This window comes from Ochlerotatus camptorhynchus, unplaced genomic scaffold (genome assembly GCF_037179485.1).
Source record: "Ochlerotatus camptorhynchus isolate MF236.1 unplaced genomic scaffold, CSIRO-AGI_Acam_v1.1 ptg000004l, whole genome shotgun sequence".
NCBI classification, from domain to species: domain Eukaryota; kingdom Metazoa; phylum Arthropoda; class Insecta; order Diptera; family Culicidae; genus Ochlerotatus; species Ochlerotatus camptorhynchus.
In genome coordinates this window covers 1,273,990-1,286,846 of record NW_027040496.1, presented here as the reverse complement: position 1 = coordinate 1,286,846, position 12,857 = coordinate 1,273,990, and the positions used below count along the sequence as shown (strand labels likewise).

Below are 12,857 nucleotides of genomic sequence, written 5' to 3'. Positions count from 1 at the left end.
GTCATAGTTCAAACACTTATCCCAAATCAAAATGAAGCACATATAAGATTAGTTACAATACCATGTACAAAAATGATGTTTAACATTGTTTTCTGAGTAATACTTCAATGAAAACAACAATGAAAGCTTGTCACGCAAATAGAAGGAGCACTGTTGGGCACTTTCTGAAATATTTCAATAGTATAATTCCCTTGCAAACCCAAATAAATCTATCTGCGTAAAAAATAAATAAAATAAGAGTGATTTGCGGCAAAACCCGCCAGTATCACACCCAACGTCAGTGCCTATACGTAAGCGTACTACGACGCGGCTCTCAATAAAAGGAGTAACAAGTGTGATACTATCACTGCTAGACTAGATCTTTGGTTCTCTCATGCAGCGGTTTATCAGAGAGGGGAAGCTTAGTAATCCCCATCGCCTGCCCATGTCGCCATTCTATCGCGGCATGAGCCAGCAACGCCGACCATAAACCTACCGTCTCCAACACTCCACTATAAAGCATGAAATTAAGCCCGCCCACCAACAGCAAGGTGCAAAAACTAGCCAAGGGAGGGGAAATCACGACATTGGCCAATTCCTGAAACTAAACCCAGAGATGCGTGATTTGTTTCTAAATTGCATACAATCTTGAGCATAGATGAAATATGTCATTACCAAATCGATTAATGACATTGGGTAGCCAGAAAATAATCCTCAAAATACCCGGAATCACCGGGAAAATGGTCAATTCCTGAAGGTAGACCTAGAGATCCACTATTAAAAATCAGTGCCAGTTGGTTGAAGAATCTGAAACTCAAGTGTTCGAGTTCTAGATTCAAAATTTGGTCGAAATCTGGGGCCTTCATATTTTTAGATGATTTGATATAGGCCAACAGTTCGTCAGCCGCAATCTCGGATTCCACAGGAAAATTGTTGGCAATTTGATGGAGGTTGGCTGCATTTTCAGCAACCGTAGTACCAACAATCAATACTAAATTCCAGTACTACACTATGTTTGTTTTAATTCGCTATGAAAGTTTGACAGATAAAATGAAGGGTTAGTGGATTTTCCTATATTTCGAGGGGTGAATCGATAAGCTTGGGACCGAAGATAGTACCAGAGCTGAGCCAAAAAGTTGAGCTCGTTTCTTCGGAACCTTCTGGCCTTAGAGTTACATCTTTGGCAGTACCTTATGGACTAGCTATGTTCAGTCCGAGATTATGAGAGCTGACGAAGTGTTGAACTATAGCATCAGCCTTCGCTAATAATTGTGTACCATACACTAACGCTATCATAGATGGTACGATCATACCACATATAGTTTGAAAGATATCCCGAATTGGTGGTTATGCGCTTCTTATGGTTATTATTTATGCGGGTTCTCTTCAGGGTTTATCAGATGGATGACTGAATCATTGGGTTGATTCAACGGCATAAGTGTTGGAATGGGTCTTGGCTTATTTTTAAGGATTTTTGTTAGTTTCCAGAAGGGCTTTGCACAATCTTTATTTCTGAGATCCACCATCCTGGCCTGAATGATCAGAACGCGGGTACTGTTTACGAATGGTGTTACGGAGTCTAATGAGATCTTTGATAGGGCTGTCAAGGTTCAGAGTGTTATTCATCTGTCTGGATACTGGCACGTGTTGTTCCCTGGCCAGGGATATTGTCTCCTCGATAGATTGCAGACCCCGATCAACGTCTTTGGACGTCTCCGGTTGGACATCGTAGTCTATGATATTGATCCCATCCCAGTGGACAGTAATTTTTCACTTGGCGAAAAAGAATCCAACCCATACAACTTTTTTGTCGTGAAAAGGATTTTAGTGAAACTTGAAGCATATGAAAGCACTAGGGGAAATGGATGTAATGTCGGCCTAAATGCCCCTAATTTGGGCCCATACATAAATTCAGCAATCGACCAAATTTTCAATAGCGACAAAAAATATCCATTAGTACCGTCCCAATGACGCGTTCATCTAGATAAAATTGATAAATAGCAGATTTTTAGCGATGGGCCCAATCTTAGATCCATAGGCCAACATTAGAGCCATTTCCCCTATGTCTTGACTATCAATTAGCAACATTTCAGCATATTTGATGTGTTGTACTCCAGGAAATGCTAAAAATTCTCAAACTTCTTACGGATTCAACCCATTATGCTGTAACTGTCACCCCAGCAGGCCTTGTTTTAATGCCAGTCGGCACCGCCGAAAATTTTCTGAGGCATAAAGTAAAGCCGTTGGTCCCCGGTTCATGAGCTGATGGGTCGATAGGTAGGGTCCAGTTGTGGAAGCTGCCTCCCTGGCGTCGGTAGCATTGGTGCCCAGCAAGAAAAACAACCTTAACAAAATTGTTATGGTTATTTTGCTTAACGACGTGTTCGGGTGTCATCCAAACCATTTGTGGAATAATTCACGGACATCCGAAAAAGTTACAGTTCTTTGAACTTTTTAGCGGTGAAAAAAAAACGCAATGTTATACCGTTATACCTACTTATGTCCGGTATTGTACCTCGGGCTGAGTTTCGCTCTCACAAAAAGTTTGGTTTCGAATTGGATTTGGAAAACAAATTCACTCTCAAATGCATTGTCTCGAGTACAGGGCTGGCAGCAGATTTTTTATTAGTGGCAAGGTCACTAAAGCAACGACCAATATTGAGAGTAAAGAATTTGAATTTACGGAATCTCTAGTATTATGATTTTTTTTCAACTGCGTGATCTAAATATTCATGTCCATTATCTTCCAAATTTGCCCAGATTATATTTTTTTCCATTGCCTGAGATCTAGAAATTGTTAAACTTATCTCAGATTTTCTGAGGTAAAAATCAGGTGCGGTGTCTACATGGTTTTGTCAACACAACCTCATCAGCTATTACTTTCCTCAGATATGTACTACCCAACAAACAATTCTAGCTGTAGACCAGCCTATACAGGCATAAATTAGCTGCATAAGGAAATGTTTGACTGTCTTAGCTAGTCTGCAGCCAAAATTGTTAGTTGGGTAGTGCTTTCTGGACATTTTTTTTTCATGAATTACCACATGGACCTTTAACCCATGAATAGTGGTCCAGTACAATCTCAAATTGAATAAAGCGTTCGATACATTTTATAGGATGCAAAAAAGGCAGAAATCGCGTTTTGCCAAAAACGGGAAGGCACCGCATTTTTCTAAATTAAAAAATTGTAAGCGCCAGGGAATCAGTTCAATTCATGAATAATAGTGATGTGTGAAGGAAACTGCAACCACCGCCAAACCGACATAAAACATAAACTAAACTTTCGCTCGAAAATCTATAACGGCCGATTCAAATGTGCCGCGATCCCATCTGTCAAAACCATAAAAACTTTTCATCTATATAAAAATAACTTGTCCAGAATAGATCACTCGTGTTTGTGGCCTAGATAAACGTTTTCCGCGAACACGGAGACAGATGTCGGTAGTGTGCTTTGAGCAGAAATTTTGTGGAATTGCTATGGCAGGGCTGGTAGCGAGTCACTTTTTAGTGACTTGGTCACTTTTTTCAAGACAGTCACTAAAAAGTCTCTTTTTTTTAAGGCCAAGTCACTAAAGTCACTTTTTCTTGTAATCAGTCACTATTTTCAACTATTTTAGCGTGAATTTATTTCAAGATTGATCATTCTTTGCTTTGTGGTGTTTAATCGTCTACTCATTTTTCTAAATAGAATTACATGAGTTTTCCAAATTTTTCCAGTATTTTAATGGATTAATTCCAGGTTTATAATAAAAAAGCTATTTTTTAAAATATGCTCTTTTTTTTGTACATCAAAAACAACAGCAATGTACCCAAACTTTTTTTAAGACATGGCAATCAGTTTTAAATAAACATTTTTGCGAGAACTTTTAGCAATCAGTGATATCTTCAAGAAATTTCAGAGAACTTATTATGAATATAGATACTTTAAGATAGTTTCATGATATTCAGCGAAGTTCCGAGTACTCCAAGGACGATCAGATAGCTTCAGAATTATACCACTAATTTAAGCAAATTTGCAGAGACTTACAAAGAGTTCCGTTATGGGGTATTCTATGAATTCTATGATTGATCCGAAAACGTCAGAAGCGTCAGGGAATTATGAATATATATCAGAAAATTTGCCGGATTATTAAACAAATTTAGAGAACTTCAGGTAACCATAGATAAAGGCAGGGAAAATTAGTGAGCGTTTATAATGGTTATAATACTTAACGAAAATTGTCGAAACTTCAAGGCAACGTTAGAAACATTGAGGAAACTTTAGGAAGGCCTATAAAGTTCAGGGAAGTTTAAGAATTTGATGAGAAGTATTGTGAGCATCAGTGAGCATAGTTTCTTAAACTACAAAAGAAATTTAAGGCAGTTTCATTAACTTCAGGAAAAGTTTGGGAACTTTCAAGTAGTTCGGAAGACCTCAGAATAGTCTATTCTGATTTTCATTAAAATATTCCTCAACATTTCAATAAAGCTATCCTCCTAATTTAATTTTCTTTTAGTTTTCTTCGGAAAGACCTTGAAATGCTCCACAATAAGAAACCCTTTGGAAAATCTCTCCGAATATTCATTGAATTCATTTCAGATATCCTTCCCTTGGAATTCTACTCACAAAGAAAGTCTCCTAAGAATTCAGTGGCATTTCTCCTCACAAATTCTTTAGATTTCTTCGCACAATTTGTTTGGCAAACCCTCCTGAATTTATTTTCCGAATTCCTTTGAAGATGTTCTGGAGTTATTCTCAGATTTAATTGTAATCCTCCTTTTATTATTTTCAAAAAGATTCCAAGAACTTATGCTCCGGATTCGTTTTCTTCCACAACTTTATAAAATTATCCTCAGAAGGCCCTTGGAATTTTTCTCTGAAGGAGTTGTGCTCCTCAGAAATTTTCAGAGTTTTCATTAAAATTTCCTTCTAATTCAATTCAGGGTTTCTTCAAATTTTTGTCAAAACTTTCAGGCTTCACAAGAAATCTAAAATTCTTCAGAACTACCTTAAAAGCAGATTACATTTGATGTTTATCTGAAAGATTCTTTTCCCAGAACTTCCTTAAAATAAGGTCCTTAGAAATTAAAGTAAAATTCCACGGGCTTTTAAAACTGTGCATGGATTTTTACTCCAGATTCTTGAAAATTTCTTGAAGTTTTATAGCTTTTAAGTCCAGAACTAGTTCAAATTCAAAATTTCTAGGAAATATGCATGTTTCAAACAAAAAAAATACATTTCAGCCTCTGGTTTCTAAATATATATGTTACTGAATATTAGTCCAATGTGGATCTATAAAGTTAAAAGTGTGATACCAGAAACATTAAATGCTTGTATTTTAAAATTCATTCTTTTCTTTAAATATCCTTAGTAAGAAATTTATTAAATTCTCTGAGCCTTCCAGGTATTTTAAGGAAAAATAAAATGTCCTGAGGATTCCCGGTTTTCCAGGTTTTTGCAGTTATTAGACACCTTGACTAATACCGTGGGTTTTACCATTTCTATTGAATCTTTCATTTTAAAGGTTCATATCGTACATAAGTGTTTATGAGATACTTGGTAAATAAGTCTAAAACAGCAAACATTTATTTTCTCTTAGGTCACTTTTTAGTCACTATTTTTACAACTATAACTCACTATTTTAAGTGTCTTCAACATGGTCACTAAAACCACTATTTTTGACACCAGTGATCGCTACCAGCCCTGCTATGGTCATTCATGTCGGTTTGTCGGTGCTGCAACCATCTCGATATCAATTTACAAACAAGGCTTGCTTAATCGCTTAAAGTTTGCAGCAAATTTGCTCGATGATATGAGAAGAGATTTTTGGCATGGCTCACCCTTAGAAGCAGTTCTCCTATATCTTGCATATGGAACACTTGTCTTTAATCCCTTTATATTTTTTTTTTCCTTGAGTACAATTTGAGACCCAGCTCCACAAAAAAAAATATTCTGGATAGTACGCTTAACAAAACACTAGTTCACGGCCAGATTCCTAGTGGGAAATTGTAAAAACAACGCTTTCACCTCCAAAATTCAGTAGCTTAATTTCATCGCGATTGCAATACTAAGACTTTTTTCTCCTCTGTTCGAGACATAAAACTTCTGCGACCAGTAATTTGATCTATTGTAGTATATCCCGTGTCCTTAGTTTAGTGCATGTCGTATTACTTCATCACTATTGAGAAATGAAGAAGTATTCGGTTTTGATACAGTTGTCATTATTGCCTTCATCGCAAGGAATCGATTCCAATTGAAAGGTCATTTATACCCTTCGGAGTGTTGGAACACCCTCCAAATGCGCGCCCCTTTGTCAGTCAAAATAGGATTCCTAAGCAACAAAATTAATGAATGACACCGATAGTGACCATGCATCAGAACCTTAGTCTTAACAACTTCAAACTAGGGAACAGCGAATAGAAGATTAGGAATCACATAGATGAAGACTAACTAATTCATTTTTTCCTTGTTTCAAGATCATCCTCGGTCCAGGCAACCCGAGGACTTATCACTATCAACAAGGCATAAAAAGTAACAAGGACTAAGATGTGTTCCTTTGATTACTGAAAAATCCTGTCGATTTCGGAATCGGTGGTAAAGGGTTATACGGTCAAAATTTGGTCAATATCAACTTGACGTATTTCTTTCAATTTTGCATTTAAAAAACCTGAACACCCCTCATTTTGAAGGTGTGTGTGTGTGTAGAATGTTGTTCCTTGATTTTGGAATTCACTCTTCAGTTGTCAAAATGCCGTCCAAGCAAGAAGAGCAGCGTATCAAAATTTTGCTCGCGCATCGCGAAAATCCGAGCTACTCGCACGCAAAGTTGGCAAAATCGCTAAAAGTTGCCAAATCAACCGTTACAAATGTAATTAAAGTGTTTGAGGAACGTTTGTCGACAGCCAGGAAGTCTGGATCGGGGGGAAATCGAAAACCGGAAGCCGCTGAGACGACAAAGAGAGTTGCCGGTAGTTTCAAGCGAAACCCTAACCTCTCTCTCCGAGATGCCGCAAATAAGCTGGGTGTATCGTCTACAACCGTGCATCGAGCCAAAAAACGAGCCGGACTATCGACTTACAAGAAGGTAGTGACTCCAAATCGCGATGATAAACAAAATACGACGGTCAAAGCGCGATCCCGGAGGCTGTACACGACGATGCTGACGAAGTTTGACTGCGTGGTAATGGACGACGAAACCTACGTCAAAGCCGACTACAAGCAGCTTCCGGGACAGGAGTTTTATACGGCAAAAGGAAGGGGAAAGGTAGCAGATGTTTTCAAGCACATGAAACTGTCAAAGTTCGCAAAGAAATATCTGGTTTGGCAAGCCATCTGTACCTGTGGCTTGAAAAGCAGCATTTTCATAGCTTCCGGGACTGTCAACCAAGAAATTTACGTGAAAGAGTGTTTGAATAAACGTCTGCTGCCTTTCCTGAAGAAACACGGTTGTTCCGTACTGTTTTGGCCGGATTTGGCATCTTGCCATTACGGTAAAAAGGCCATGGAGTGGTACAACGCCAACAACGTGCAGGTGGTTCCCAAGGACAAGAACCCTCTCAACACGCCAGAGCTCCGCCCAATTGAGAAATACTGGGCTATTGTCAAGCGGAACCTAAAGAAGACCAAAAAAACTGCTAAGGGCGAGCAGCAGTTCAAGGCAAACTGGCTTTCTGCGGCGAAGAAGGTGGACAAGGTGGCTGTACAAAATCTGATGGCAAGGGTCAAACGTAAGGCCCGGCAATTCGGATTTGGAAAAGCGGAAGCCTAACTGAATATTTTTCCTGAATTTTATACTAATTAAACTTGAAAAAGAAATTTAATTTGATTTTTTAAATAAACGATTTCACCGATTTACACGCGTTTTCCCTTGACCAAATTTTGACCGTATCACCCTTTAGATCTTACATCCCGTAACGTACCACGAAAAGGTGATCTACCCACGTTCCGGGCAATACTAAGACTTCATTGAGAAGATAATTTTCCAAGCTAAACAGATTTACAATGAATAACGCCACTCTATGCTGTCGAGGCAATGTTAGTCTACGTTTCTTGAATCACTATTCAATCATAAAAGTGCTATTCCAAGGTCATTATCGTAAATATTCATTTAGTTTATTTTCTGAGCTAGTCAGGCTGTTAAGAACACAATGAAGAACAAGAACTACAAGTGTAGAAAAAATCATCTTTTTCTCTTAACTCTTTACCAGTCTTGAATTTGTTAAAAAGCGCGCCAATGCACCCAAAGGCAATTAGGAGTAGCATCTATTAAGATACGCATGTATATTTTACAACAAATAGCAACGTCTAGTGTCTACGGAAATAGATTTTTTGTATCAACCCTCAGGATCTCAGTTTAACTCAGAAATGTGTCAACACCCAGTAGGAGCTGAATTTATATTAGGCAAACAACCATTAATAGGGGAAACGCTTCTATAGTTGCGGTACGTTAGAAGCGTTAGGTTCCTATGGTTGTGCATGGATACTCAATACGCAACTATAGGAACCTAACCTATTTAAAATTTTAAACCATCCTAAAACTACACCGAGTAATTAAGTTGTTTGAAACTAGCGAAGTTTGTCATACTTCTGTGATTAAGAAATATTTCCCTGAATTTCAAGTAAATTCCCTGAGATTCCCTGATTTCCCAGGTCCAAAAATCAATACCCTGATATTCCCCGATTTTCCAGGTTTTTTTCAGGTAGTAATTTTTGTCCAAACCTAAACTGTCGAAAAATAGTCTGGAACAACTTTCAAGTTCTAGACATTTATTAGGCCTAGTTAAAAAATATTTGAAACCCGGTAGCTTTAGTATTCGACCAATTATCGAGAAAAAATCATGTTTCAGAATCTTGAGTACTTTTCTAAGTCCATTAAATTGTATTCTATTTTTTCTGGGCTTGTAATCTGCAAAATTCAAGGAATGCTTAAACCATTTGTTTTATTTTAAAGTGCATGAAAAATTTTCATGATAGGTTTCAGGGTTGGAAGGTGGCTCAGAACGTTTGCACAACAACTTTTTACATACATAACACAGCACTTGGCAAAGAGAGTGTGGTTCTACCATTTGCTTCGCACACTCTTTTCCAACTTGTCTCCGAGAAATCAATCCACACAAGTGGTGGAAAAATCATACTCCATGTGGTGCAGAGAGCGAATGAAATACAAATGGCAACTAATGTCTTCTTTGTCGTCTTTGCTTACCATTCATAGGAAGAGATAGAGAGGAACAAGAAGAACTTTCTGTAGGGTTTCTCATTTGCAATCCTATATTTAGTGCGCTCTTTGTGCCGGTGCGATGGCTACACTTTGCGTGTTTTCGTTATCTGTTGGTGTGTTTCTTTTTTCTCTTCTCCGCTGCACCGCACTAACGCAGTGAGGAATGCTAGCAATCGTCGTTTATAATATTGCAGATTCTAGAAAATCAGCGCACTGCACGCATTGAGTGATGAAATTTCAGCCAACTGGGTCGCAATCAATTAAATATCTTTCCGATCAATAAATGTCACTATTAGTCACTTTATTATTATTTTGAAGTCACTATTTGGTCACTATTTTGTTATCTTAGTCACTAAACTCACTACTATTTTATCACATACCCACTACCAGTCCTGCGAGTGTTAATCTATCTACAACACGAAAAAAAACCATTTAATATTGCGTAAATGTAGCAGTCCGTAAATCCTAACTGTACTTCATCGAGACAATAGCCATCGTTAAGAATCACCTCTGAAGGATTGCGAAAACTCCTTTCTCAAATCCTAACATTTATTCTCCTCATCAGGAAATCGACGGCAAGGCACTGCTTCTGCTCAACAGCGACATGATGATGAAATACATGGGCCTGAAGCTGGGACCAGCCCTGAAGATCTGCAATCTGGTCAGCAGAGTGAAAGGACGCCGTCACAATATGTCATCGATGTAAATTATTGTTTCAATCGTCGTTATGTTTCTTTTATTTGCTATCACTGTGCTATATATAATCCCATTCCATGGGGGTTGTTTTCCCTTTGTTTTTACTTTGATGACTATACGATACCTACAAATAAATGTGAAACACTAGGTATGATTGTATAAAACAGAAACAGTAAGAACAAGCCATTTGGGATGCGGCTAGAGAATAACTATTTATGTTTTCCATAACATATTGCATAGATAGAAACGAATGTGCTAATTAGGGAAGAAAAGAAGCGCAGTTAGACAGTTGCAGTTGAACTAGTGATTAGTTGGATAAAGATGTGTAGAAGAAGAAACGTTCACCACATGACGGTGAATTGAAAACAAAAAAAGGACAGTCGAATACAGGAAAAGCGCTTTTGTTGTACGTTTTGTTTCCTACTATATTATTGTATCCTTAAATAAAAAAAAGTGAGAAAACAAATCTTTTGTCCTTTGTATTTTTAAGTTCAATCTCCAAGGATAATCGTTGTTTACTGTTTGGAACGAAAGAATTATTTCTTTTTCCTTTTTGTAAATCAGGTATAATTTAAGATTTTGTTAAAGATAGTGGCAAAACAGATGTTATTTATTTGTTTCAACAAACATACAGTCATTTTCTATAACTTAACAACAACATTCTAGCAAATAGAAAACATGACCACAGTTTAAATCTCTATGCAACAGAAACACAACGATGCACACTCATTCTAACAAAATACAGTACTAATCAAACATTTAACACAAAAATAGAGCATACTAAACAAACAAACGAACATACGTACGACCTGAACATATTTCGTAACACTGTTGATCAGTATATCAATGATGGATATCGTGAACCGAGATCGGGTCATACGTTTCCTAGAGATGAAATTAGGAAACAATTCTAGATAGAGCTAGAATAAGGGCCTAACAGCTCAGAACGTGGGCGAGTCTTGACTTTCTAGAAATCATCTAGAGAAGGCATTTTTACAAAAGTTGTTAGGCCATTTTTCCAGTTCTGAATTGAAATGTTTGCTCCGTCATTGATCATTCACTTCAGCTGTTTAAATCGGTTTACGAGACGAGGACTCGTTTCCTTACAACAGATCTTGAACATCTTTCGTGCAAATTTCATCAAAGTATTTATACGCTAGCAAAAACATGTAACAGTACTTGCAATAGGTAACAATCCTGACGAATGTGATGCATTCATACCTTACCCGTAGTTTTTCCATTTAATAAACAAGCACCCGGATCAAAATTATCGTTAACATTTTTTACTTTAAATTCCAAAAACAAATAATTATGTACTACACCCGCTTAACTTTACCCACTCATATTTAACAACTCTGATTGGCACAAAAGCAACCGAAATTAAAAAAAAAACAAAAGGAAAAAGGTTACGGCAAATAGGCACCCTTGCGCAGGAAGCAACCAACACAACTAGGCATTAGACAAATGGATCCTCTTCTAAATATCAAACACACACTTTCTCACGTAAACACCTGATGATAGTGAAAACGCAAATAATTGTAGATGTACAGTAAAAAGTAAGCAAAAAACGATATAAGTCAGCAGACGGCGGTAATGATAAATATTATTAACGACTAGGAAAAATGATGAAAATCAAAACAATAAATCACAAATCACGGAAAGTATCTCATTACGCTCGAAATAGGTTTTGTGTGAATATAGGTATGCATTTATTGGCACCCTGTTGTGGAATCGAACAATTAACAAAAAATTATAGAAAAAGGATTTTTGTGTGTACCCGTTGCATTCGTCCTAGATGAAATGCGGCATTTAAATCGGCACTCGGGTTGTATAGAAGATCTTGTGAATAAAAACAAAACAAAATGTGGGCGAGAAAATGAAACTATCAAATAGAGATGTTTTGTGATGATTGTGAACAATGAAATGCTGGATTTTCTCTTACCGGAAAATGATGACACGTATCCTTTTGAGGTCCAGTTTGTGGTACAGTCTTCCTATGTTCCCTTCGAGTGCAGGGCGCAATCAAGTTCATTGTCTCATTGGTATTGATTGCTTCAAAATAGGCACCCTTATTCCTGTTATCAAACGAATCGGATACGCCATACGAAATCCAATTCGTTCGAAAGACAGGAATACCTATACTGCCGTTATACGCATAAGAGTCCCACGCTGCGTAAGGATAATACAAAACACAAATTTGTATGGGAAATCCTTTTCAATCGCAATAGGGAATAGGGGTGATTTTTTTTTATCTATTTCGTTTAGTTGGAAGGCTCAATCGCGTTAGCTTTACGGAGCCAATAATTCATTTGTTCAACATCATAATGTTTTTAACAAAAATTAACTTATATCTATGCAGCGGTGCCGGTGGCGTAGTGGTAAGCCTGATTACCTCTCACCCCAGCAGGCCTGGGTTCAATCCCAGTCGGCGCCGTCGGGATGTTCTGAGGCATAACATCTCTGATCACGTCTTCTCGGAAGGGAAGTAAAGCCGTTGGTCCCATGGTTCATGAGTCAATCAAATCAAGGAAAAAAAAAACTTATATCTATGTCTAGCAGGAGTTGGGCCGAATACTCGCGGCTTACTTGAGGAAGTAGGGGTAGGGTTTCGTTGCCTCTTCAGAGCGTTTTCGCCAGTATGAACGGTAGTGCGGTTCTAGCTTCGTCTGAGGTACGACCGGCTATGGCACTCATCGAAACGGTGGGACAAGACAGATAAAAACTAATAAAGAGAGACAAAAGACAAAGGAATTAAATTCTTATGCTAGACATTTGCAGAAACTAAGGGGTAGGTCACTCCGCACCAGGCTTCCAGTGCGCGCGCTACCGTATGCGAGACGCAATACGAATAGTCTCATAATCATAGCAGTCTCATGCGCAAGAGATTTGTAGCACTCTGTTTCTCTCTCTTCAGTTTTGTCGCATCTCACATTCTCATAATGTCAGTGTGTCGCACTGTTTTGTAAGCACAGCACATTTCCGGAT

At 37.9% G+C, this 12,857-nt stretch overlaps 2 protein-coding genes across 2 annotated transcripts in view; both read left to right on the top strand.

Annotated features, from left to right (window-relative positions):
* The window catches only part of Scm (Polycomb protein Scm), a 36,528-nt gene extending 24,732 nt beyond the window's left edge, over positions 1–11,796 (top strand). Inside the window, exon 5 of the mRNA XM_065237175.1 lies at positions 9,742–11,796. Within this exon, the coding sequence (XP_065093247.1) occupies positions 9,742–9,882 (141 nt within the window). The 3' untranslated portion in view covers positions 9,883–11,796. The remainder of the gene's footprint in view (positions 1–9,741) is intronic.
* The window catches only part of LOC135714370 (8-oxo-dGDP phosphatase NUDT18-like), a 249,672-nt gene that overhangs the window by 57,166 nt on the left and 179,649 nt on the right, over positions 1–12,857 (top strand). The gene's annotated exons all lie outside the window — the stretch shown is intronic.